Source organism: Narcine bancroftii (genome assembly GCF_036971445.1).
Source record: "Narcine bancroftii isolate sNarBan1 chromosome 5 unlocalized genomic scaffold, sNarBan1.hap1 SUPER_5_unloc_2, whole genome shotgun sequence".
NCBI classification, from domain to species: Eukaryota; Metazoa; Chordata; class Chondrichthyes; order Torpediniformes; family Narcinidae; genus Narcine; species Narcine bancroftii.
This window is the reverse complement of record NW_027211802.1, coordinates 52235-77736: the sequence shown is the minus strand read 5'-3', so window position 1 is coordinate 77736 and position 25502 is coordinate 52235. Positions and strand designations below refer to the sequence as shown.

Genomic DNA, 25502 nt, shown 5'->3' with positions numbered 1-25502 from the left:
CATGGAGCTCATCCACACTCCATCCCCGCTCCACGTTATTCAGGAAGCCACTGCTCATTCAGTCAGACTGCAGGAAGTGCTCTTCAGCCAGCTCTGCTGCAACCCTCCATCTCCAACAACAGGCGAGTGGCAAATTAGTCTGGAATTCCCTGCCTGGGAGAACGGTGGGGGTCCGATCAATCAACAGGGAATTGAATAAACATTTACAAGGGGGAAAAATCAGCACTATGCAGGAAGATGGAACTTCATATTTCCCATATAAAGGAGGCGGTTTCATCTGCTGTTTCTCCAGCATTGTTCTGACTTTTAAACCTTTGTTGGAGCACCATGCAGTAATGAATCTGCCTTCAGTATTGGAGTAAAACTCGAACGTCTGCAGACATTATGATTGAAGTAAGAGCACAATGCTGGAGAAACTCAGCAGGTCAAACGGTAGACACAGAACCAACATTTCGCCTTGAGCCCTTCAAGGTATGATCAAGGGCTCAAGCCCAAAACATTGGTTATGTATCTTTATCTTTGCTGTACAAAGTCCACTGATACCTTGATTGAAGTAAAGCACAATGTAAAAACTTCAGTCACAGTGTGTACAGACTTGCACGTTTTACACTGTTTGACCTGCTGAGTTTCCCCAGCTACTGGCTTCAGTAATGTATGTGTCCCACCCAGAACCCATTCCTGCTTGTGTACAACACTTTGTCACAGCAATATCTTTGGATGAAACACGAATGTTCAGAACCCATTCCCCAGGTTGAGTTGCCTTGAACTTTGTAAGTCAGAAGGAGTTTGAGACTCGATAGTGTTCACATCAACTTCAGACAAAATTAATTTCCGAGTTGATCCTTCGCTTCCCTCTGAATTATCTGATTAAACTTTCCGTTCAACTTTCACATGTTGTTATGGGTGGTATTTAGACTGGCTCCGAATCATGGGTCCTCTACCGGCATCACCTACGGCTCCTAGAACACTTCCATCAGCGCTGTCTCCGCTCCATCCTCAACATTCATTGGAATGACTTCATCACCAACATCGAAGTACTCGAGCTGGCAGAGTCCGCAAGCATCGAATCCACGCTGCTGAAGACACAACTGCGCTGGGTGGGTCATGTCTCCAGAATGGAGGACCATCGCCTTCCCAAGATCATGTTCTATGGCAAGCTCTCCACTGGCCACTGAGACAGAGGTGCACCAAGGAAGAGGTACAAGGACTGCTTAAAGAAATCTCTTGGTGCCTGCCACATTGAAAACCGCCAGTGGGCTGATATCGCCTCAAACCATGCATCTTGGCACCTCACAGTTCGGTGGGCAGCAACCTCCTTTGAAGAAGACCACAGAGCCCACCTCACTGACAAAAGACAAAGGAGGAAAAACCCAACACCCAACCCCAACCAACCAATTTTCCCTTGCAACCGCTGCAACCGTGCCTGCCTGTCCCATATCGGACTTGTCAGTCACCAACGAGCCTGCAGCAGACGTGGACATACCCCTCCATAAATCTTCATCTGCGAAGCCAAGCCAAAGAAGAAAAGAAAGAAGTCTGGTTGAGGAGTAGATCTGCCCCTGAGCCCAAGTGCTGTTCATATATGTCATGGCAACAATTACCATCAATAGTTCTAGCGCAAAAATAAGCCCCTCGATTATAAGAACTTAAGACAAAATGTAGGACGTAGGCCGTGCTTATTATCTCAATCACGAAGAACACCAATGTTGGGGATGCAGAGTAAGGGTTTGTCGTGTGGGGCCTTGAAAATGCGGGGCCTGTAGCATATGCTACTTTTGCGAATTGTTTAATCCAGCACTGCCAGAACTGCACACAATACTCCAGATTTGGCCTCACCAATATCTTATACAACCTCACCATAACATCCCAATTCAGTACTCATGAAGGCCCATGTACCAAAATCTCTCTTTACACCCCTATCCACTTGTGATGCCACTTTCAGGGAATGATGTATCTGTATTCCCTCTGTTCCACTGCCCTCCTCAGGGCCCGACCATTCACCGTGTATGTCTTTTCTTGGTTTGTCCTTCCAAAATGGAGCACCTCACACTTGTCTGCATTAAATTCCATCTGCTCTTTTACAGCCCATTTTTCCAGCTGGTCCAGATTCCTCTGCAAGCTTTGAAAACCTTCCTAGTTGTCCACAACGCCTCCAATCTTAGTGTGGTCTGCAAACTTGCTGATCCAATTTACCACATTATCATCCAGAGCATTGAAATAGATAACAAACAATGATACTTTTCAGACTGGAGGCCTGTGACTAATGGTGTGCCTCAAGGATCGGTGCTGGGACCATTGTTGTTTGTTATCTATTTCAGCCATTGTCGAATCCAGTTCACTACTTCAACATGAATACCGAGCGTCTGAATCTTCCCAACTAACCTCCCATGTTGGACCTTGTCAAAGGCCTTACTAAAGTCCATGTAGACCACATGCACAGCCTTTCCTGTATCAGCTTTCCTGGTAACCTCCTCAAAAAGGTCTATAAGATTGGTTAAACATGACCTACCATGCACAAAGCTATGCTGACTGTCCCTGGCTATCTAAATAATTGTATATCCGATCTCTTTTTTAAATGTAATTTACAGCAATGTTTTCACCTGTACCACTGCTGCAAAACAACACATTCCATGACACATGCCCACGACAATATACTTTGATTGGGCTCTGAGAAGATGGGATGTTGCAGGTGTCAACTAGTAGTGGCTGCAGGCTATTCAACACGGGTAACATAGCGGTTAGCAGAACACCAGCGACTGTTTCAGATGTAACAAAGAAACAGGAACCTTGTTGCATGGAGTTCGGTCTTGTGAAAAAGTTGGAAAATTTTGGGAAGACTTGAATATATTTTTGGGACAAATTATGAAGATACAGATACCAAAAGATCCCAGAATAGTTTTACTTGGTGATTGATATTGACATTGATACTAATATGAAGTTAGACAAAGATCAATGAAAATTTTTGAGTGTAGCAGTAGCGGTGGCATGAAAATGTATGGCAGTAACATGGAAGTCAGGTAATTTTATATGGGTTGGATAGAGGGTATATGGAAATTCAAAATTGTACACCTTTGGAAGAGATTACTTATCATTTAAGGAATCATCCTGAGAATTTTTATGATTTGGAAACCATAAGTAAGAGTCCGTCCACATCGTCCATAACACCTGCTCCTCCCAATTAATATGTACATGATAGAATAATGTTAGGAATATATGAATAGTGAATGAAAAGTAAATTCAGGTGTTTTCTCTTTTTCTTTTGGGGAGGGAGGGGGAAGTAAAAAGAAAACATTTATATATCATTTTGTATAATTTTTATTCCATTGTATTGTTATATGTTGAAGAATCCTAGAACGCTTCCACCAGCGTTGTCTCCGCTCCATCCTCAACATCCATTGGAGCGCTCACACCCCTAACGTCGAGGTACTCGAGATGGCAGAGGTCGACAGCATCGAGTCCACGCTGCTGAAGATCCAGCTGCGCTGGATGGGTCACGTCTCCAGAATGGAGGACCATCGCCTTCCCAAGATCGTATTATATGGCGAGCTCTCCACTGGCCACCGTGACAGAGGTGCACCAAAGAAAAGGTACAAGGACTGCCTAAAGAAATCTCTTGGTGCCTGCCACATTGACCACCGCCAGTGGGCTGATAATGCCTCAAACCGTGCATCTTGGCGCCTCACAGTTTGGCGGGCAGCAGCCTCCTTTGAAGAAGACCGCAGAGCCCACCTCACTGACAAAAGGCAAAGGAGGAAAAACCCAACACCCAACCCCAACCAACCAATTTTCCCTTGCAACCGCTGCAATCGTGTCTGCCTGTCCCGCATCGGACTGGTCAGCCACAAACGAGCCTGCAGCTGACGTGGACTTTTTACCCCCTCCATAAATCTTCGTCCGCGAAGCCAAGCCAAAGAAGAAAAAAAAATATGTATGCATTGATGCAAATGAAAAATAAGATTTTCAAAAATACAGTACCAGCGACTGGGCCATCTGTAAGGAGTTTGTACATTCTTCCTGGGTCTGCGTGGGTTTTCCCCGGGTGCTCTGGTTTCCTCCCACCATTCAAAACATAAAAGGTTGTAGGGTAATTGGGTGGCATGTATTTAAACAGTCAGAATCAGCTTCTACTATGTGCAAATAAAATTTTATATTTAAAAAAAATGTAGAAGTCTGACCAATGGGAGTCAGGGTGAACAAGTGCAGGTGCAGGGCTAATGTGTTCTCGCAAGAGTGAAAGGTAACACTGGGCAACAATTTTTTTTTCCAAGAGGTTTGCTTCCTGAAACAAACTTGGGGATTATGATGGACAGCTTCAAGTTGAACACAAAGATTATTTCTGATTCATTCTATCACGTAGGAAGTTGGAGAAACATCAAATAAACTTTGGTTGTTCAGCATGTTTAATCGCATCGTGATGCTGACACTTTGCGTTAGTTCAACTGACCTAAAAAATGGTTTGCCGCTGATTTCCGTTTGTACTCAGCATCTGATGCCTCTCGTGTCCAACAATAGTCAGCTGGTGTTGATGGATTCCAGTTTCCCTGATACCACTTTTCCATGGTTGCAATGTCCTGGTGAAACCTTTCACTGTGTTCGACGCCGACTGCACTGAGATCGGCCGGGAAGGAGTCCACGTGCAAACACGAGGAATGAATTTTCAACGACAGGGTGTACTTCATGGTTTTGTCTGCTTGAAGTCAACATAAAATATGACAGGAAATCACAAAAATAGATTTTTGTGATCAGCAGATCAAAATCCATGATATGAAACTAAAGAGTGTTCAGGAATCAAAATCTTCATTGAGCAGTGTAATCATATCAGGTCAAAGGATAGTGAAGTCTGGATATGAAAATGGGATACATGACAGCTTTCAGAATGGGATTTACAATATAACTGGAAGACAAGATGCGGGAAAGGGAAAGGTTCCATTATTGTTACGTAATGCTACATTTAGAATGTAACGTGCATGAAATTCTTTAACTTTGTTCACCCTAAGGCAGACAGAGAGTCTCCACTTTGTCCAAAATCCCTCACAGGAACCTACAGCCCCTGGAGTTCCTGGGCAGTCTCCCCTCCAAATACTGGCCAGGCCTGAGTCTGCATCGCTTCTGAGATCACTGGTCAGTACTGAGGGGAGACCGAAATACACAATGAATTTAATAAATAAATTAGCATGCAAGACGTCAGGGAAAAAACTGGAGGGTCCATGAGGCACCAAAATGTTCATGGAAATGAATCCCCTTATCCTCACCCACCACCTCCCTGTATCCAGCACAGCATTCTCTGCCATGTCTGTCACCGACTGCGTGATCCCACCACCAGACACATGTTCCCTTCTCCTCCTCTCCACCTTCTCCAGGGACCACTTCCTCAATGACTCAACTCAAGGGTGTAGCAGTTAGCGCAACGCCATTACTCCTACCATTCAAAATGTACTGGGGGGTGTAGGTTAAATGGGTGGCACGGACTGAAGGTGGGCACGGGCTGAAATGGCTTGTTACTGTGCTGCATGTCTAAATTTAAAATTTATTGTCATCTGATTGTACAAGTCTTTCTTTCTTCTTTGGCTTGGCTTCGCGGACGAAGATTTATGGAGGGGGTAAAAGTCCACATCAGCTGCAGGCTCGATTGTGGCTGACGTCCGATGCGGGACAGGCAGACACGGTTGCAGCGGTTGCAGGGGAAAATTAGTTGGTTGGGGTTGGGTGTTGGGTTTTTCCTCCTTTGTCTTTTGTCAATGAGGTGGGCATGCGGTCTTCTTCAGAGGTTGCTGCCCGCCGAACTGTGAGGCGCCAAGATACACGGTTTGAGGCAATATCAGCCCACTGGCGGTGGTCAATGTGGCAGGCACCAAGAGATTTCTTTAGGCAGTCCTTGTACCTCTTCTTTGGTGCACCTCTGTCACGATGGCCAGTGGAGAGCTCGCCATATAACACGATCTTGGGAAGGCGATGGTCCTCCATTCTGGAGACGTGACCCACCCAGCGCAGCTGGATCTTCAGCAGCGTGGACTCGATGCTGTCGGCCTCTGCCATCTTGAGTACTTTGATGTTAGGGATGAAGTCGCTCCAATGAATTTTGAGGATGGAGCAGAGACAACGCTGGTGGAAGTGTTCTAGGAGCCGTAGGTGATGCCGGTAGAGGACCCATGATTCGGAGCCGAACAGGAGTGTGGGTATGACAACGGCTCTGTATACAAGTACAACATGATGAAACAGCGTTCTCTGGTCCTCAGTGAAAAACATTCAGACAGACACCCAGACGTAACACACACACAGACAAACAATACATGTGCAGGACAAGTATTTATCAATACAAATAAATAAATAATATTTCATGAATATGAGGGTCTTGGACAATCAGTGTCGTTCAGCATCTCACTGCCTGTGGGGGAAAAAGCTGTTCTGCAGCCTGGTGGTGCTGGCTCTGAAAATCCTGCACCTCTCTCATCCACTCCTACCTTCCCACCAATTGCCCCCACCCTGGCATCTACCCCTGTGACTGCAGAAGATGCTCCATGTACCCACACCTCCTCCCACATCACCATTCGGTGCTCCCAATAGCCCTTCTGAGTGAAGCAACATTTCACTTATGAATCTGCAGGGATCGTCTACTGGATCTGATGCTCCCGCTCTGGTCTCCTCTACATCGGAGAGACTGGACGCAGAGTGGGAGGCCGCTTAATTGAGCACCTCAGCTCTGTCCGCCACAACAGTGTGAATCTCCCAGTGGTCACCCATTTCAATTCCCTGTCCCATGTCATGCCTGTCCATGGTTCATGCACTACTAGACTGAGACCACCTGCAAATTAGAGGAACAACACCTTCTTCCACCTGGTCACCCTCCAACCAGATGGCATTAACATCAACCTGCCCAGTTTCCGTTAATCTCCCCCCCCCACCCACTTCATCTTTTCCCCAGCGTTCTCTCTCTCTCTTCTTTCACAGAACCAACATCAATTCTGACCTTTCCTCTTATCATATCCAATGAACACATTTGTTGATCTGGACTCATACCCCTGCCAGTCTTCCACCTTAATCTCTAATCTTTAATTAAAGCCTGCCTGTTCTTCATTCTAACCTTGAAAAAGGACTCAAGCTCAACATGTCGGTAATATATCTTTACCTCCTATGGATACTGCGAGACCGGCTGAGTTCCTCCAGCAAATGAAACAACTTTGTAAACAGATGGACTGAAAGAGTCAAGCTAAAATAAAGAACGAAGCAGGTTGCAGGAAAGAAATGTAAAAACACACGGCTGGAAAAACTCAGCAGGTCAAACTGTGTATTTTATATAGCAAAGATAAAGACACGTAACCAACAGTTTGGGCTTCGGGGACGTTTATACTCGGCATCTGATGCCTCTCGTGTCAGTGTACGATAATAGTCGGCAGGCGTTGACGGATTCCAGTTGCAATGTCCTGGTGAAGCTTTTCACCGTGTTCGGCACCGACTGCACTGAGATCAGCCCGAAATGGGTCCAGGTGTGGACGCAGGAAATGAATTTTCAATGACATGTTGCACTTCACGGTTTTGTGTGCTTGAAGCGTTTAATCGATCAACTGGTCTGCAGTGGCCAAAGGAGAAAAACCGGCTCAAAGGCGGAACCACGACCGGAGGTCAAGTTCTCTAGGGGAACGGAAAAGCGGACGGACCCGGGCCCCAGGCCGGGGGAGCGGGAAAGCGGACGGACCCGGGCCCGCCGGGGGAGCGGGGAAGCGGACGGACCCGGGCCCCAGGCCGGGGGAGCAGGGAAGCGGACGGACCCGGGCCCCAGGCCGGGGGAGCGGGGAAGCGGACGGACCCGGGCCCCAGGCCGGGGGAGCGGGGAGCGGACGGACCCGGGCCCCAGGCCGGGGGAGCGGGGAGCGGACGGACCCGGGCCCCAGGCCGGGGGAGCGGACGGACCCGGGCCCCAGGCCGGGGGAGCGGGGAGCGGACGGACCCGGGCCCCAGGCCGGGGGAGCGGGGAAGCGGACGGACCCGGGCCCCAGGACGGGGGAGCGGGGAAGCGGACGGACCCGGGCCCCAGGCCGGGGGAGCGGGGAAGCGGACGGACCCGGGCCCCAGGCCGGGGGAGCGGGGATCCGGGGCCGATCGGACCCACCTCCCGCCACCATGTTCTCGGGGCTGCAGGAGCTGGGCATCGCGAGTGGCGACGAGCTCAAGGAGACGCTGACCAACTGCACAGAGCCGCTGAAGGCCATCGACCAGTTCCAGGTGAGGCCGCGGCCCCTCCCCCCCTCCCCCTCCCCCTCCCCCTCCCCCTTCCCCTCCCCCTCCCCCCTCCCCCTTCCCCTCCCCCTCCCCCCTCCCCCTTCCCCTCCCCCCTCTCTCCCCCTCCCCCTCCCCCCTCTCTCCCCCTTCCCCTCCCCCTCCCCTTTCCCTCCTCTTCCCCCTCCTCTTCCCCCCTCCTCCCCCCTCCCCTCCCCTCCTCTCCCCCTCCCCTCCCCCCATCCCCTCTCCCCTCCCCCTTCCCCTCTCTCCCCTCTCCCTCTCTCCCCCCTCCCTTTCCCTCTCCCCTCTCCCTCCTCCCCCCTCCCCCTTCCTCCCTCCCCTCAGCTGTTCTCGCAGCATCAATTGGAGGTAAAGATATAGTACTGACCTTTCGGGGCTTGAGGTCAACTATAAGTGAAAAGAGCAGGCAAGCGACTGAATAAAGAGAAAGGAGAAAGATTGGGAGGCAGAGGAATCCAGACCAACTGGACGCAGACTGGGAGGTCATTTCATTGAGCATCTGTCCGCCACATTAGCGTCGATCTCCCAGTGGCCACCCGTTTCAGTTCCCCGTCCTATTCCCTTACAGCCATATCTCTCTATGGTCTCAGTTTGGCAGTGCGTGAGTCCACCTGCAAATTGGAGGAACAACACTTCATCTTCTGTCTGGTCTCCCTTCCTCCGAATGGCTTTATCATTGATCACCAGTTTCTGTTGCTCCCCCTGTTGCCTTTTCTCTAGTTCTCTCTCCCCTTTCCCTCTGTCTCCTTTCACACAGCCAAAATCAATTCTCACATTTCCTCTTATCAAATCTAATTAATACTTTTTGATGGTTAGTCTGGACTCCTCCCCAATTATTCTTCCCCCCAACCCCCACCCCAGACATCTGTTTGCTTTTTGATTTTATCTTGAAGAAGGGCTCAGATCCAAAGAGTCAGAAATATATCTTTACCCCTCTGGATGCTGTGAGACTGGCTGAGTTTCTCCAGCATTTCTGTGTTTTTATTACATTAGGTACATCAATCTATTTTGCAAACTCTGCAAATTATTGGCTGGCAAAGATGCCAATCTTTGTTATACCTGTTAAATATCAATACAATGAATAATATTTTTTCTTGGCTGACAACCTACAGCAAAATCCGTAACGAATTTTCTTCCCAATTAAAAATTTTCCTCTATTTTTAAAGGGTTGTTCATTTTGAATATTACATTTTAAAATTTAGAGATACAGCACAGTAACAGACCTTTCTGGCCCAAAAGCCTGCACCACCCAAATTGGCCTACAACCCCCCCCCCCCTGTACATTTTTGTACTGTGGGAGCACCGGGAGTAAACCCAAGCAGACGCAGGGAAAACATACAAACTCCTTATAGACAGTGCCGGATTCGATCCCCCGGTTGCTGGCGCTGGAACAGCGTTGCGCTAACCACGCTGGCCCTTACCGTGACTTATTTTTGACCCATTCAGATTGAAAATGGAATTTTGCTTCCGTCGCTGCAGTCAGCTTTACCTTTCTTGGACCTGCACAGCATTCCCCGGCTGGAATTTCACCAATCTGTGTTTGACGAGCTCCGAGAAAAACTGCTGGATAAAGTTGCCACCATCGCATCAGAAGGGAAAGATGGAGACAGGTAGAGTAATGTGAAACATTGTGGAATCGTTCACAAGATGGTTTTTGTATGTTATAAAATAACAGCATAGAGTTGTGCAGCAGGGAGCTTCAGGATTTCGACCCAGCTCTGTCAAAAGAATGATGCAGTAATGATTCCTGTTATCCAGAAGTCAAGCCATTGGCAGTCTCAAAACAACAGCAAAAAAGTTGTTGAAAATAAATACCATGCGTGCCATTGTGTAAGACGACTTGTGTACAGGGCGACCCTGGAATTTCCACCTAAAATGTTGGGTTTGAGCGATTCCCTTTGCATAAGATGGCCCCAAATCTGGCACTTACCGCTGACCAGTCGATGCTGTTAAAAGCCAAATCACAATATTTTAATAACAAATAATAATTTACATTTTATTTGGCTATTTTAAAATAAACCACTGTCGACTCCTGTAACAGGCTGTTTAAAGCCTGCTACAGAGCCGACAGCAGTCAGACTGGGCAGATGGAGCCCACGGAGGAGTGCTGAGACTTTACAAATAGCTAATGGGGCATGCACAAGATTACGTCGGAGCTGGTGGGAAATCGGGGAAATTCATACAAGAGGACATGGACTGAAATTGAAAGGGGAAATGTTTAGGGGAAACATGGGGGGGGGGTGAATTTCTTCATTCAGAGGGAGATGGGAGTGTGGAATGAGCTTCCGGCCAAAGTGCTAGATGTGGGCTCGATTTTAATATTTAAGGTAAAGTTGGATAGGTATATGGACAAGAGAAGTATGGAACATTATGGGCAGGTGCAGGTCAATGGGACGAGGTGGGAGTAGATGTTTGGCACGGACTAGAAGGGCCGAACTGTCCTGTTTCTGTGCTGTAATTGTTATATGATTTTGAGACTTTGTCACCAAGGTTAAAATTTTATACTCTTTATATTGGATGACCCCTGAATTTAAGGTGGGGTTTTTAAGTTACGAGGATCATCCTATACAGTGGTGCTGTGAGTGAGGAAACAGCTTTGGTAGGTCTCAAAGGCAAGGACACTGAACACAGTTTTGATGTCGGGAAGGATTTTATTTACAGAAGGCAAGTGTGGGAAAATGGTAACCGATGCAGTGCGTGCACACAAACACAGTTTACAGCAGCCGTGGGAAAGAAATAGCAGACAATAACGAACATGGGGAAAATAGCATGGGAACAAAATACACATGCACACACAAACAATAAACTGGTACATACAATGATCAGGGAAAAATCACTACAATGCCCCACCACCCCTCGACTCAGTGCAGGCACGGCTCGATGCTACAAGGGATACTAATTAAATGCTCCCAACCCTTTTAACAGTGCACATCTTACCAACAGTTTCTCCAGCACCTTCCACATTTCTAGGCCTGGTGTGAAGCAGGGTGGTCCTAAGCTGGCAAAGAAAGAGAACAAAGAGCACATGGCACCTTTATAGTGCTGCAGGGACAAGCCCACAACATTTACTATGGGGAGGGGGGGAAGGGGGGGCAATGGCTCGGTGCCGGGCAGGCTAATCTCATTATGGCAGCCAATGACTTGAGGTCAAGTGCAGGCAGGCTGGAGAGTCCAGTCCAGGTCGTTTACTTGACACCAACAGCAAGATGTGCACAAATAGGTGGGGCGGAACCAAACCTTAATTGGCAGGTGGTGTGTCCTCCGACCAGGTAGGGGGCAGTGCTGTCAAATGATAGCCACAACCTTTCCCAATACAAGTGGCATATATGGTAGGTAAAAGAAAATAAATATATGGGGATTTAAAATCGGCATGTCTTGCCGTGAGTTCGCCAGTCATGCAGTCTCAAGCAACCAGAAAATGCATTTAGCTGTCATTTGTTGACTTTTATGACTTTTTTCCTCAGGTATAACAAGCTTGAAGACCTGCTGGGGAAATGTTTTCCATTGGTGAAAGTACCTTCAATACAACCTGTCGTCATGTGTGTGATGAAGCACCTGCCTAAGGTTAGAAGCTGCTTTAAAACAGGTTGTGATTGCAGCACAGAAAGCTCCCCATGTCCATTCTGTTACCAGCACTGGGCCCTGCAGCCTTCAAGTGTTCATCGGGATACTCAGTAAATGTTGGGAGTGCATCTACTTTGGTTGAGCACTGTGACAAATCTCTGAAAGTCTTCCAAATGTTTTGTTCACTCCCCTTTCTACCTGTTTCACTACTTCTAGCGACGTGTGGGCGGGCACCCCAAACATTTTCCATGCATTAACTTCCCAGTTCCTGCCAGAATTTGACATCTCATTGCGGACCTTGCACTTAACTGGATTAAATTTCAGCCGAGCATATCACTCTGTAGACCCAGTGGGCCCGACTCTCACTCTGGTTATTCTCTTTCCCCTAATATACTAAAAATCCAGATCCATACAACACACAGCACAGAAACAGGCCTCTTGGCCCATCTTGTCTGTGCCGAACCTTTTTTTTTGCCTAGACCCACTGACCTGCACCCAGTCCATAGGCCATACCTCTTCCAGAATCAATTAATTGTCATGAAATTCGGTGTTTGTGGCAGGATCACATTAATATTATCACCATCTTACAACATTACTATAAAAATAAAATAATAAGAAGAAGAATCATGCACGATAAGTCAGGCAGTGTCTTTGGTTCATTGATTATTCAGGAATCTGATGGTGGTGAGCAAAAAGCTGTCCTCGTGCTCGTCTTTAGGTTCCTGTACCATTTCTCCGATGGTGGCAGAGTGAAGAGGGCATGGCCTGGGGGCTGAGGGTCCTTGATGATAGAGGCTGCTTTTTTAAGACACCGCCTCTTGTAGATGCCCTCGATGGAGTGAAGTCTGGTGCCTATGATGTCGCAGGCCGAGTTAACAACCCTCTGGATCTTATTCTTGTCCTGAGATTTGGCGCCTCCATACCAGGCAGTGATGCAACCAGCCAGAATGCTCGCCATGGTCCACCTGTAGAGGTTTACGAGAGTCTTCGGTGAAATATCAAATTTTCTCAGACACCTCACAAAGTATAGCTGCTGGCGAGCCTTCTTTGTGATTGCATCAACGTGGAAGTCCTTGACCTTCTCCACTATCGAGTCTTTGATGAGGACTGGGTCATGTTCCCCAGACTTCCTCCTGAAGTCCACAATCATCTCCTTGGTTTTGCTGATGTTGAGCTCAAGGATCTATGAGCTGACCTATCTTCCTCCTTGCCGTTTGTGATTCTGCCGACAACTGTGGTGTCATCGACAAACTTGTAAATGGCATTGGAATTGTGCCAGGCCACAGTCGTCAGTGTATAACGAGTAGCATCCATGTACCTGTCCAAATTCTTCTCAAATGTTAAAATTGAGCCGGCATTCACCACTTTAGCTGGCAGCTCGTTCCACATCCCCTCTCTCCTTTGCTATTTTTCCTAATGGTGTCTGCTTGATGATATTTCATGCCCCTTTCTTCACCTAATGTGATTACGCCCACCTTTGCTTCCTTTGTATTCTTCAGGGCCTTATTTTAGCCTCCTTAGCATTGTGCATGCTTTCCTTTGTTTGTTAGGGTCAGTCTGAGAGGTACTGAGCTGCCCTTCAGCCCTAATCTGTCCAAACCAACCAAGCCAGTCCCCTTGCAATGGTCCCATATTCTATCAACCTTACCTATTCATGTACTTGTTAAAGGTCAGATAAAAATGAACTTGAATTATATCTACATCGACCACTTCTTCTGGCAGCTTGTTCCAGAAACAGTAAAACTCCTGGTATCTGGCATCAAAGCCAATTGGTGGATGCCGGATAAGTACATTTTCAGCTTTCTAGAGATTGGGTGTTGCGTGATTGGTGAACTAACAGCGAGGTGTGCCCAATTTTTAAACCTTTTTTTTACCTATTTATCTTCAGCGAGTTTTTTTTGCTGGTTGGTTGAGGCTGTTGGTTACTTGCATTCTGGGTAACAGGGGCTGGTTTTCGTGCACTCAATCGATACCTTTTAAATCTTTCTCTTTGCACTTTAAATCTATGTCCTCTAGATTTAGACTCTCCAACCCTGGTCTGAGCCCTTCATGATTATGTAAATCTCTATAAGATTCAACCCCCTTCCCCACCCCCTACCCCCGCCCCAACTTTCACTCCAGGTTGAGTATCCCAGTCTATTCAGCCTCATGGGGAACAAGGACATGGCAAACCAATGGAATAACTAGTTTAGTTCTGTCTTCACCAAGAAAAACATAAATAATCTTCAGGAAATTGTAGGGGACCGAGGATCTAATGTGAGTGAAGGACTGAAGGAAATAAATGTAAGTCGAGAGGTTGTGTCAGGTAAATTGAAGGGATTAAAGGCAGGTAAATCCTCAGGGCTGGATGGTCTGAATCCCAGAGTGCTTAAGGAAGTAGCCCAAGAAATAGTGGATACATTTAGTGATAATTTTTCAAAACTCTTTAGATCCTGAATTAGTTCCTGAGGATTGGAGGGTGGCAAACGTAACCCCACTTTTTAAGAGGGGAGGGAGAGAGAAAACGGGAAACTATGGACCAGTTAGTCTGACATTGGTGGGGGCGGGGGGGGGGGGAGAATGCTGGAGTCAGTTATTAAAGATGCTATTGCAAGACATTTGGAAAGTAGTGATTTCAACAGACAGAGTCAGCATGGTTTTATGAAGGGAAAATCATGTCTGATGAATCTTACAGATTTTTGTGAGGATGTAATTAATAGAGAGGGTGAGGGAGAACCAATGGATGTGGGATATCTGGACTTTCAGAAGGCTTTTGATCAGGTCCCGCACAGGAGATTAGTGTACAAACTTAAAGCACACAGTATAAGAGGGATGGTACTGAGGTGGATAGAGAATTGGTTGACAGACAGGAAGCAAAGAATAGGAATAAACAGGTTCTTTTCCGCATGGCAGGCAGTGACTTGTGGGAAATGTAAGGCTCAGTGCTGGGACCACAGTTATTTACAATCTATCTCAATGACTTCGATGAGGGAATAGAAAGCAGCATCTCCAAGTTTGCAGAGGACACCAAGCTGGGTGGCAGGGTTAGCTGTGTAGAGGACGCAGGGTGACTTGGACAAGTTAGGTGAGTGGGTCAATGCATGGCAGATGCAATATGATGTGGAGAAAGGTGAGGTTATCCACTTTGGAGGCAAGAACAGGAGAAAAGATTATTACCTAAATGGTGTCCGATGAGGAAAAGGAGAGATGCAACGAGACCAGGGTGTCGCTCTGCACCAGTCATTGAAAGTGGGCATGGAGGTAGAGCAGGCAGTGAAGAAAGGGTACATGGGAATTCATACTAAGAGGATTCGAGTACAGGAGCAGAGAGGTTCTACTGCAGCCGTACAGGCCCTTGATGAGTACAGTCTTGGACTCCTTATCTGACGAAAGACATGCTTGCCATAGAGGGAGTGCAAAGAAGGTTCATTCGATTGATACTAGGGATAGTAGGATGAAGAAAGGGTGGATCGACTAGGCTTATACTCACTGGAATTTAGAAGATTGAGGGGGGATGTTATAGAAATGTATAAAATTCTTAAGGGATTGGACAGACTAGATGCTGGAAGGTTGTTCCCTATGTTGGGGGAAACCAGAACCAGGGGTCACGGTTTAAGTCTTTTAGGACTAAGATGAGAAAAAAAATCTCTCCGTGGGTGGTGAATATGTGGAATTCTTTGGCACAGGAAGTAGTTGAAACCGGTTCCCTATCTATATTTAAGAGGGAGTTGAAGCCGGTTCCTTATCTATATTTAAGAGGGAGTTAGATTTGGCCCTTGTGGCTAAGGGCATCAGGGGGTATGGGGAGAAGGCAGGTGCTAAGTAGATGATCAACCATGATCAAAATGAATGGTGGTGTCGGCTTGAAGGGCCAAATGGCCTACTCCTACACCAATTTTCTTACAATTCCAACCTGCCAGGCTCAGTAATATTTTCACAAATCTATTCTGCACCCTTTGAACTTTATGGTATCTTTCTCATTGTTTTTTTTAATTTCATTGTTTTTAAATGTTATTTGCAGCCTGATAGAAGGCAATTCCGACCATTTAAACCTGTGCTGCCCAATTACACCCCAAATGACCTACATCCCCGTGCGTTTTTGAAGGATAGGGAGAAATCTGAAACTCACGCAGACTCGGGAAGAAGCGTCCAAACTCCTTATTGATAGTGCAGGATTCGAACCGGGAATACTGGTGCTGTAATAGTGTCGCACTAACCATGCGGCCCATTCCTGGGTGTCCAGAACTGGAAGTTAGTACTAATATGGATGACACGCTCTGCTCCTTTCAGAATAACCTGCTCTGATATCTCTCCTCATTATTATATTACAATATTTACATTCCCCTTGTCATGCTTGAAGATTTTATGCTCTTGATAGTTTGTCAGTAAAGACAAAGGAGGAAAAACCCAACCCCAACCAACCAATTTTCCCCTGCAACCGTGTCTGCCTGTCCCACATCGGACTTGTCAGCCACAAACGAGCCTCCAGCTGACGTGGACATTTACCCCCTCCATAAATCTTCGTCCGCGAAGCCAAGCCAAAGAGATAGCAAAAATAATAAAAACCATTCATCCCCCACCCACCCAGCTGCCATCAGGAAAGAGGTCTCAGTGCCATAAGACTCGCACCCACCAGGTTCAGGAACGGCTGCTCCCCCTCCTCCATCAGACTCCTCAACAACAAACTCAGTCAGGGACTCATTTACAGACTCTTACTTGTGCACTTTATTGATTTCTTCTCTCTGTACGTTGAGTACAGTTTTTCTTTTGCCAATAAGTGGTAATTCTGCCGTACCTGCAGGGAAAAGAATCCCAGAGTTGTACTGGCATATTTCTACTCTGACAATAAATCAGAAATCAGAACTGTTGATCAGCAGGTGGAAATGCTCATTAATTTTTTTTTAAGTTATTTTAAATTTTAGACATACTGCGCGGTAGCAGGCCATTTCGGCCCACGAGTCTGTGCTGCCCAATTGACAGCCAATTGGCCTGTAACCCCCGTACTTTTCGAAAGGTGGGAGGAATCTGGAGCCTCCGGGGAAAGCCCACGCAGACACAGGGAGAAACATACAAACTCCTTACAAGGGAGTAAGGCGCTGGCGCTGTTACAGTGTTAAAATAGAATCAGTTGAGCTGTGCTTTACTCCCATGTTCCTTATCTTTGTCGCCTGCTGGATTGATTTTGTTTTCCTTCAAAGACTGCACCTTTCCTCCCAAATGTACAGATACTCTTTGTCCTGTGACCGTACGAATTTAGTTTAAGGTCTTCCCACAGCACTGCAAAAGCCTCCTGTGAGAATGTAGGATCCAGTCCATTTCAGGTCTATCCAGCTTACACAGGCCCCACCTATGCAAAAAGGGTCCATGGACAAAGTGTTTGCCCAGAAGGTGGATGCTGTATGGAATGAATTGCTGGTGAAGATAGTGGAGGTTTCCGCAATTAAGGTTTAAAATACAAGACCGTAACACATGGGAGCAGAAATAGGCCATTCTACCTGTCGAGCCTCCCTTGCCATTCCATCATGAACTGATCCATTTTCTCACTCAGGCTCACTGCCTGGCCTTCCACATTGAAGACCGATGCAAAATACTCATTCAGTTGCTCTGCTATCTCCTTGTCTCCCAGGACAATTTTTCCGGCCTTATCTTCTATTGGTCTTGTGTCTTCTCTCCAGTCCAGTCCAGCCCCAGGACCCCTTTCCTGGTTCACGGACAGGGACCCCCCTCTCCCGGCCACTCCTTGTGTCATAAAGGACCCCTATCACCATGGTCACAACTGCTCCCTTTGGGCAGAAGGTACAGAAGCCTGTAGTCTAACACCTCTCGGTTAAAGAACAGTTTTTATCCCACAGCTGTCAGGCTCATGAACTTCCCCATCCAACCTTAACCATAAACTACTACGGGGCCACCAAAGAACTGTCTGATTTATTCCATTTGTTCTTTCATTAACTGCAACTGTTTCCCATGGTAGGGGATTCTAGAACAAGAGGGCACAACTTCAGGATGAAAGGGCATCAATTTAAGAGACAGATGTGGAGAAATTTCTTTAGACAGAAGGTGGTGAGTCTGTGGAACTTGTTGTCACAGGTGGCAGTGGAAGCGAGGTCGTTGGGTGGATTTAAGGCAGAGCTGATGGGTATTTCGGACAGCACGGTTGACGTAGTGGTTAGTGCAACGCTGTTACAGCACCAACGACCCGGATTTGAATCCAGCACTGTCTGTAAGGTGTTTGTATGTTCTCCCTGTGTCTGCCTGGGTTTTCCCCGAGGGCTCCGGTTTCCTCCCACCCTTCAAAAAACATACAGGGGGTTGTAGGTCAATGGGGAGGTCCGGGCTAGAGGGCCAAAAGGGCCTGTAACTCTGCTGGATGTCTGAAACAAAATGGATTAGTCAGGGCATCAAGGGTTATGGGGAGAAGAACAGGGAGTGGGACTGAGTGGGAGGATGGATCAGCTCATGATAGAGCAGACTCAATGGGTTGATTGGCCTACTGCACCTAGATCTTTTGACAAGTTACTAAAATTTTGATGAAATGAATGGTAGAATTTGTGGAGAGGAGAATGTGGCATGATAGTCGGATGCCTTCTCTCCAGCATATCTCAGTTTTGCTTTTCTTCTGATAAAAGTCTTGCCATGCATTCTTTGTTACAGGTTCCGGAAGAGAAGCTGAAACTAGTGATGGCAGATAAGGAACTCTATAAAATATGCGCCACTGAAGTCAAGCGTCAGATTTGGCAGGATAACCAGGCGCTGTTTGGCGATGAAGTCTCCCCATTGCTGAAGCAGTACATCGTTGAGAAAGAAAATGCTCTCTTTAGCAGTGAACTGTCAGTCCTGCATAACTTTTTCTCAGCATCCCCCAAAACAAGACGCCAGGGAGAGGTACGGATTAGAGTGGTTTCTTATCAAAACCAGAGAATTATTAATCGCTACTTCTGGAAGAGTTCGCCATTTTGACAGCACTGTTAATGCAAAGCTGTCGACGCTGTTGAATCCGGTCTGTCTGTAAGGAGTTTCTACGTTCTCTCCTTGTCTGTGCGGGTTTTCTCCAGGTGCTCCGATTTCCTCCCACTCTTCAAAGCGTACCCGGGGCTGCAGGTTAATTGGGGTATTTGGGTGCATGGGCTCTTGGGCCGGAAGGGGCTGTTCCTGTGTGTCTAAATCAAGGGCCTGTAAATGTTGGCCTGTATATCTAAATTTTAAAAAATCATACTAATCTTTTAAAGCTTTTGATGACATAGAAGAAAGGCTTTTTAGTGGCAATGGATAATTTTGTCTATCATTGGGTACTGTAAGGCTTTGATTCCGTCTTCTTCAATGACATTACAATCCCTGGGATCTAAAACTATCATGGCACACTCTTCATACGGCTGAACTAAGGTATCAACTTGCAAAAGTGAATAAGAACATTTGGCCCTTGTCCTGTTTATAAAAAAAGCGCAAAGGATCCCATCAATCCGATTATGTCCCTGTTGACTCTGAATCCTCAAAGTGATGAACGATGCCCTCATCAGTGGTAACAAACAGTGGTCACTCGCCACTAATCATTTCTGCCTTGGCCATTTGCTCTGGACCAACGTAATCCCCTTTCTCTGCCCTAGCCCTACCTACCTGCCTATTTTCTCTTTCCTTTCTCCCCCCCCCCATTTACTTCCCCAACTGCCCAACTCTTCATTCCACCTGTATCCTGTTGTAACCTACAACAAACCTGTACTATTCACAATATCTCCATCTGCAAACTTACTGACCCACCACCCCCCTCCCCCCCCCCCTTTCTTCATCCAAGTCGTGTATAAAAATCACAAAGTGTAGGGGCCCCAGAACAGGTCCATGTGGAACTGACCTCCAGGAAAAATATGTTCCATCCACAGTGATCCTCTGCTTTCTGGAGGCAAGCTAATTCCTCATGACTGAAAGAGCCTACCATGTGGGACGTTGTCAAACTATGTGCTACATAATCGATATACACCACATCCACCATTTACTTTGATTTACTTTGTCATCTCATTGATTAGGCTTCTGCGCCTCAAAAGGGACTAACCCTGAGAAGACAGTGCTTCTCTAACTACCGCCCCTAAGAATCCTCTCCAGTAGTGTACACACCAGTGAGACTCTAATTCCCAGGGTTCTCCCTCTTAAATTTCTTAAACAAGGAGACTACATTTGCTATTCTCCAATCCTCTGGAACCTCTCCAGTGGCCAGGACGGTCGCAAAGATCATTGCCAGCGTTCCAGTAATCGCTTCCTGTAGTAGCCTGACATAGGAGCAGAAATAGGCTATTTGGCCCATCGAGTCTGCCCCACCTTTAAATCATGAGCTGATCCATTCTCCCATTCAGCCCCATAACCTTTGATCCCCTGGCTAATCAAGGTGTATTCTGCCTTGAATACACCTACTGACCTGGCAACAAATTCCACAGATTCACCACCCTCAATTCCTCCACATCTCTATTGTAAGAGGACACCCTTCAATCCTGAAATTGCACCTTCTTGTTCTAGACTCTCCCACCATGGGAAACAACCTTTCCACACCTAATCTATCCATGCCTTTCAACATTCAAAATGTTTCAATTAAGATCCCCCCCACCACCCCTCCCGCCTTAATTCTCCTAAATTCTAATGAGTACAGACCAAGAGCTGTCGTATGACAACCCTTTCATTCCTGAAGTATATCTTGTCCAGTCCTGGGGACCTTTCCAACTCTTTCTTAACCTCAAACATGTTCTAGCATATTAGCCTGTTCCACACTGACCTGCCATTCACAAAGGACCCTCTCCCCAGTGAACACTGAAGAAAAGTACAGTAAAAGCTGGTATTCAGCACCTATGGGCATTGGTAGATGTCAGCCTGCTTGAGTTTGCCGATTGCTCAAATTCCGGGTAATGGGTTTAACTGTATTCATCTTAAGATCTTGCCTCCCTCCTCTGCTTCTAGGCACGTGCTCTGCCCTTGTGTCCCACCTGGATATCTTGGTTACCAGCTATTTTAATTCCCTTCCCCTTTCCTGGACAGACGTGCTTGTTTCCAGCCTCGTCCATTGTCAGGGTGAAGGCAAAGGCAGCTCCTTGCGTTCTGCCTGTGTCATCTCCAACCTAGCAGCATTAACATTTACATCCCGGCCTCGTTTTCTCTTTTCATCCACTCGGTCTCCTCACGCGTCCCCCTTCTTTCCAATGTTTTTCCCCAGTTCCTTCCTTCTCCATCTATTCACCACCCACCGACTCCTGCCCTGTCAATCGGGGCAGTATGATTGGTGAGTTGGGCTGAAAGGCATCATGTCTTTGCCAGAGACATCAATGATTCTGAACAAATAAAATCCAAATCTTGATCCTGCTGTCGTTTTGGGGATTTTTCAGTCCATTTTATTTTCAGATTTGCTTGCTTTGGACTTTTGTTTTCATAATCACGCAGTAAAATGCCCGGTATCCGGAATTCAAGCAAATCCAGGGAAATAAAATAAATAATTAGAATGAATGAGAATAAATCAAAATTTAAGTAAAAGTTTAAAATTGTGAGTGTTCTCCGTAGTAACACATCAACCTTTGGTGAAGGTTCAGCCAGCGAAATGCCTTGGATGGGTTTTGCTTGTAGCAGCTGTTTGAGTAAAGTTGTATTTGTATAAAATGGCGTCGCCCAGGATGAAGAGCTGGTCGCTGGGGCGACTCTCTTAAGGATCTCCTTATCCCTGCTCAGTCAGAGTCTTTATTTTATTAGTATATTATAAAGGCTTTATCTGTAAGCTTCGGGGGGGAGGTTAATGATGATGTCATTGTTCGTCTTTTGGGCGGCTCCGTGCAGGGGGAGGAACCTGCAGATGCAGCGACGAGTAAATGTTTCCAAAGAAGGTGACTGAAAATAAAAGAAATAGTTCAAGGATTATATATTCATGCAAGTGAAGTTTGTTCAGTGTAAGGACAGTCTAGTACCTTTGTCTTTTAAACAGTTTATTCTTAATGCAGGTATATTAGTTGGGCATTGTAAGAGTGAGCCTCAAGCAACCGGAAAACTCGCCAATCCCTGTAGGTACTGCAGTTCAGTACCTTTCAGTCAATACTTGTAACAGAGTATATTTTAAAGTATTGAATTTAATTGAATATTTGAAATAAACTATTTATAATATTCTCATGTTTTTGTTCACTTTGTGTGTCCAGGTTGTTCAAAAATTAACCAACATGATTGGGAAGAATGTGAAGTTGTATGACATGGTGCTCCAGTTCTTACGAACACTTTTTCTGAGAACAAGAAACGTCCATTACTGTACTCTGCGGGCTGAACTCTTGATGTCTTTGCATGACCTCGATATCAGTGAAATCTGTTCTGTGGATCCTTGTCACAAGGTGAATTTCTGTTGTGTGATCTACCCGCTACTTTTAAAAGCCAAATAGTTAAACACGGGAACGAGTGATGAAAAGAAGCACATGGACCCCTGAAGAATAACTGTAATTGTCTCCATCGATTATTTTACTGTTTTTAAAGTTCACAATGTAATTCTGTCTCCTGCATCGCTCGCCCTCTTCCACTCCCCCTATCCTTCTCTCTCTCGCTCCCCCCCTCTTCCCACGAATGCCCTCTCTCCATTTTCATCTGCACTTATTTTGTTCAGCTATGAACCTTCTCAAAATCCAATATTGTTGCTCAAATATAACGGCAAGCCCGAGGCTTGGGTTTGTTTCAGATTTCCGCAAAGGATTTGCGAGACCATGCGGCATGCTGCGTGCTGTTCTGGTGTGCATTGAGAGAGGAGGCGCAAATATTTTGACGAGGAGGTTGCGAGGAACGGAGAGCTTGTGTTGTAAGGAGAGACTGGACAAGCTGCGACTGATCCCCCTGGAGGGGAGGAGTCTGCGGGATGACATCATCAGGACTGCGTCCGATTACTCTGGAGGGGAGGAGTCTGCGGGATAGCATCATCAGGACTGCGGCCGATTACTCTGGAGGGGAGGAGTCTGCGGGATAGCATCATCAGGACTGCGGCCGATTACTCTGGAGGGGAGGAGTCAGGGATGGCATCATCATGAAGGTGGATGATCACGGTCTTTTTCTGTGAGGGAATAGATGTGAGGTGTGAGGCTAAAGATGCAAAGGGAAGTTGTGGGACAGGTTTTCTTTCTTTCTTTGGCTTGGCTTCGCGGACGAAGATTTATGGAGGGGGTAAAAAAGTCCACGTCAGCTGCAGGCTCGTTTGTGGCTGACCAGTCCGATGCGGGACAGGCAGACACGATTGCAGCGGTTGCAAGGGAAAATTGGTTGGTTGGGGTTGGGTGTTGGGTTTTTCCTCCTTTGCCTTTTGTCAGTGAGGTGGGCTCTGCGGTCTTCTTCAAAGGAGGCTGCTGCCCGCCAAACTGTGAGGCGCCAAGATGCACGGTTTGAGGCGTTATCAGCCCACTGGCGGTGGTCAATGTGGCAGGCACCAAGAGATTTCTTTAGGCAGTCCTTGTACCTTTTCTTTGGTGCACCTCTGTCACGGTGGCCAGTGGAGAGCTCGCCATATAATACGATCTTGGGAAGGCGATGGTCCTCCATTCTGGAGACGTGACCAATCCAGCGCAGCTGGATCTTCAGCAGCGTGGACTCGATGCTGTCGACCTCTGCCATCTCGAGTACCTCGACGTTAGGGGTGTGAGCGCTCCAATGGATGTTGAGGATGGAGCAGAGACAACGCTGGTGGAAGCGTTCTAGGAGCCGTAGGTGGTGCCGGTAGAGGACCCATGATTCGGAGCCGAACAGGAGTGTGGGTATGACAACGGCTCTGTATACGCTTATCTTTGTGAGGTTTTTCAGTTGGTTGTTTTTCCAGACTCTTTTGTGTAGTCTTCCAAAGGCGCTATTTGCCTTGGCGAGTCTGTTGTCTATCTCATTGTCGATCCTTGCATCTGATGAAATGGTGCAGCCGAGATAGGTAAACTGGTTGACCGTTTTGAGTTTTGTGTGCCCGATGGAGATGTGGGGGGGCTGGTAGTCATGGTGGGGAGCTGGCTGATGGAGGACCTCAGTTTTCTTCAGGCTGACTTCCAGGCCAAACATTTTGGCAGTTTCCGCAAAGCAGGACGTCAAGCGCTGAAGAGCTGGCTCTGAATGGGCAACTAAAGCGGCATCATCTGCAAAGAGTAGTCCCGACAGGTTTTACCAACTGCTTAAAGGACACGTGTAGCAAACTGGCTGTGGGTGTTATAGAGATGGGTGCAGTTGCCATTTTAAAGGGCATTTGGACAGGTACATGGATAATGTTTTTTTGGAGCAATAGTTCTCAATTTGTGTTTCAGTTCCTCACACAGAAATAAAAGAATATCTGAGATGTTCTGTGACTGAAATAAATTTGAAAAGCACGGATTTAGAGTGGTATGGGCCAAATGTGGAAATATTGGATTTGTCTAGGAGGAGCTGCTGAATCCAAGATGGATTCTTGAAATCGTTTCAGAAAACAATCAGTGAATTTTACATTACAACAGGATAGGGACAGAATGCAGAGTTGGGGAGAAAAGTAGCAGATGGAGTTCAATCTGGAGAAGTATGAGGTGATGCATTTTGGAAGGTCAAACCAGAAGGCTGAGGACAGGATTAATGGTCGGTTACTTGACAGTGTGGAGGAACGGAGGGACCTTGGGGTCCAAATCCACACATCCCTCAAGGTCGCCGCACGGGTTGATAGGATGGTTAAGAAGGCCTAGGGGATGTTGGGCTTCATTAAAAGGGGGATTGAGTTCAGGAGTCACGAGGTCATGTTGCAACTCCACAAATCTCTGGTGAGGCCACACTTGGAGCATTGTGTTTATTTCTGGCCACCTCATTACAGGAAGCCTGTGGAGAGGGGGCAGAGGAGATTCACCGGGATGTTACCTGGATTTAGAAACAAGTCTTATGAAGCAAGGCTAGCAGAGCTGGGACTTTTCTCTTTGAAGGATGAGAGGAGTCTACAATAGAGGTCTACAAGATTCTGAGAGGTGTCGATAGGGTGGATGGCCAGTGCCCTTTTTTCAGGGCAGGATCAGGAAACACCAGAGGACATGAGTACAAAATGAGGGGAGGAAAGTTTAGGGGAGGCCTCAGGGGTGAGTTTTTTTTTACACAGAGTTGTGGGTACCTGAAATGCCTTGCTGGGGATGGTGGTGGAGGCTGGGGTTTAGGCACATGGATGGAAGAAAAATAGAGGATTACGGGGAAGGGAGGGTTTAGTACTTTATTTTAAGAAATATATGGGTCGGCACAACATCGAGGGCTGAAGGGCCTGTAATGTTCTATGTTCAAATTTGATAGAACATAGAACCCTTCAGTCCACCATGTTATGATGACCTGTGTAAATCTCCACATCAATCTAATCCTTCCCTACCTCACCGTCCACAACCATATATTTTTCTTGGATTCATGATTCTCTGAGCTTTTTGTACCATCCTCCATGGCAGGCATCCTCCACTGTGTGTTTTAACAAAAAAAACACAGGGGTCTTCTGCTTTTGGCCATTGGCCATGAGGAGAAAGATGCTTTGTTGTTCACCCTGTCTGTCTCTCGTAATCTTACATACCTCTATTAAGTCGCCTCTCAACCTCCCATTCCTCTAAAGAGAAAATTCATGGCTCGGTCAAACCCTTTTTCATAAGACACGTTATCTAATCAATACAACATGATGGCACCCTCTCCATTAGCTTTCACATCCTTCGTGTCATGAGGTGACCAGAACTGTACACAATATTCCAAGTCTGGTCTAACCAGAGTTTTATAGAACT

The 25502-nt window shown here is 46.7% G+C and overlaps 1 protein-coding gene and 1 long non-coding RNA gene across 3 annotated transcripts in view; one reads left to right on the top strand and one right to left on the bottom strand.

Annotated features, from left to right (window-relative positions):
* The first annotated feature begins 8033 nt into the window (after nt 1-8033).
* nelfb (negative elongation factor complex member B) overlaps nt 8034-25502 on the top strand; it is a 55689-nt gene continuing 38220 nt past the window's right edge. For both annotated transcript variants that reach the window (XM_069912247.1, XM_069912248.1), the window contains exons 1-5: nt 8034-8220; nt 9685-9848; nt 11703-11802; nt 18433-18663; nt 21933-22118. In XM_069912247.1, the coding sequence (XP_069768348.1) occupies nt 8119-8220; nt 9685-9848; nt 11703-11802; nt 18433-18663; nt 21933-22118 (783 nt within the window). In that variant the 5' untranslated portion in view covers nt 8034-8118. The remainder of the gene's footprint in view (nt 8221-9684; nt 9849-11702; nt 11803-18432; nt 18664-21932; nt 22119-25502) is intronic.
* On the bottom strand, nt 16489-17499 carry LOC138750111 (uncharacterized). The gene is made up of 2 exons (XR_011349072.1): nt 17277-17499; nt 16489-16576 (listed from the first exon to the last, which is right to left on the bottom strand). It is a non-coding gene; the product is annotated as an uncharacterized lncRNA (long non-coding RNA).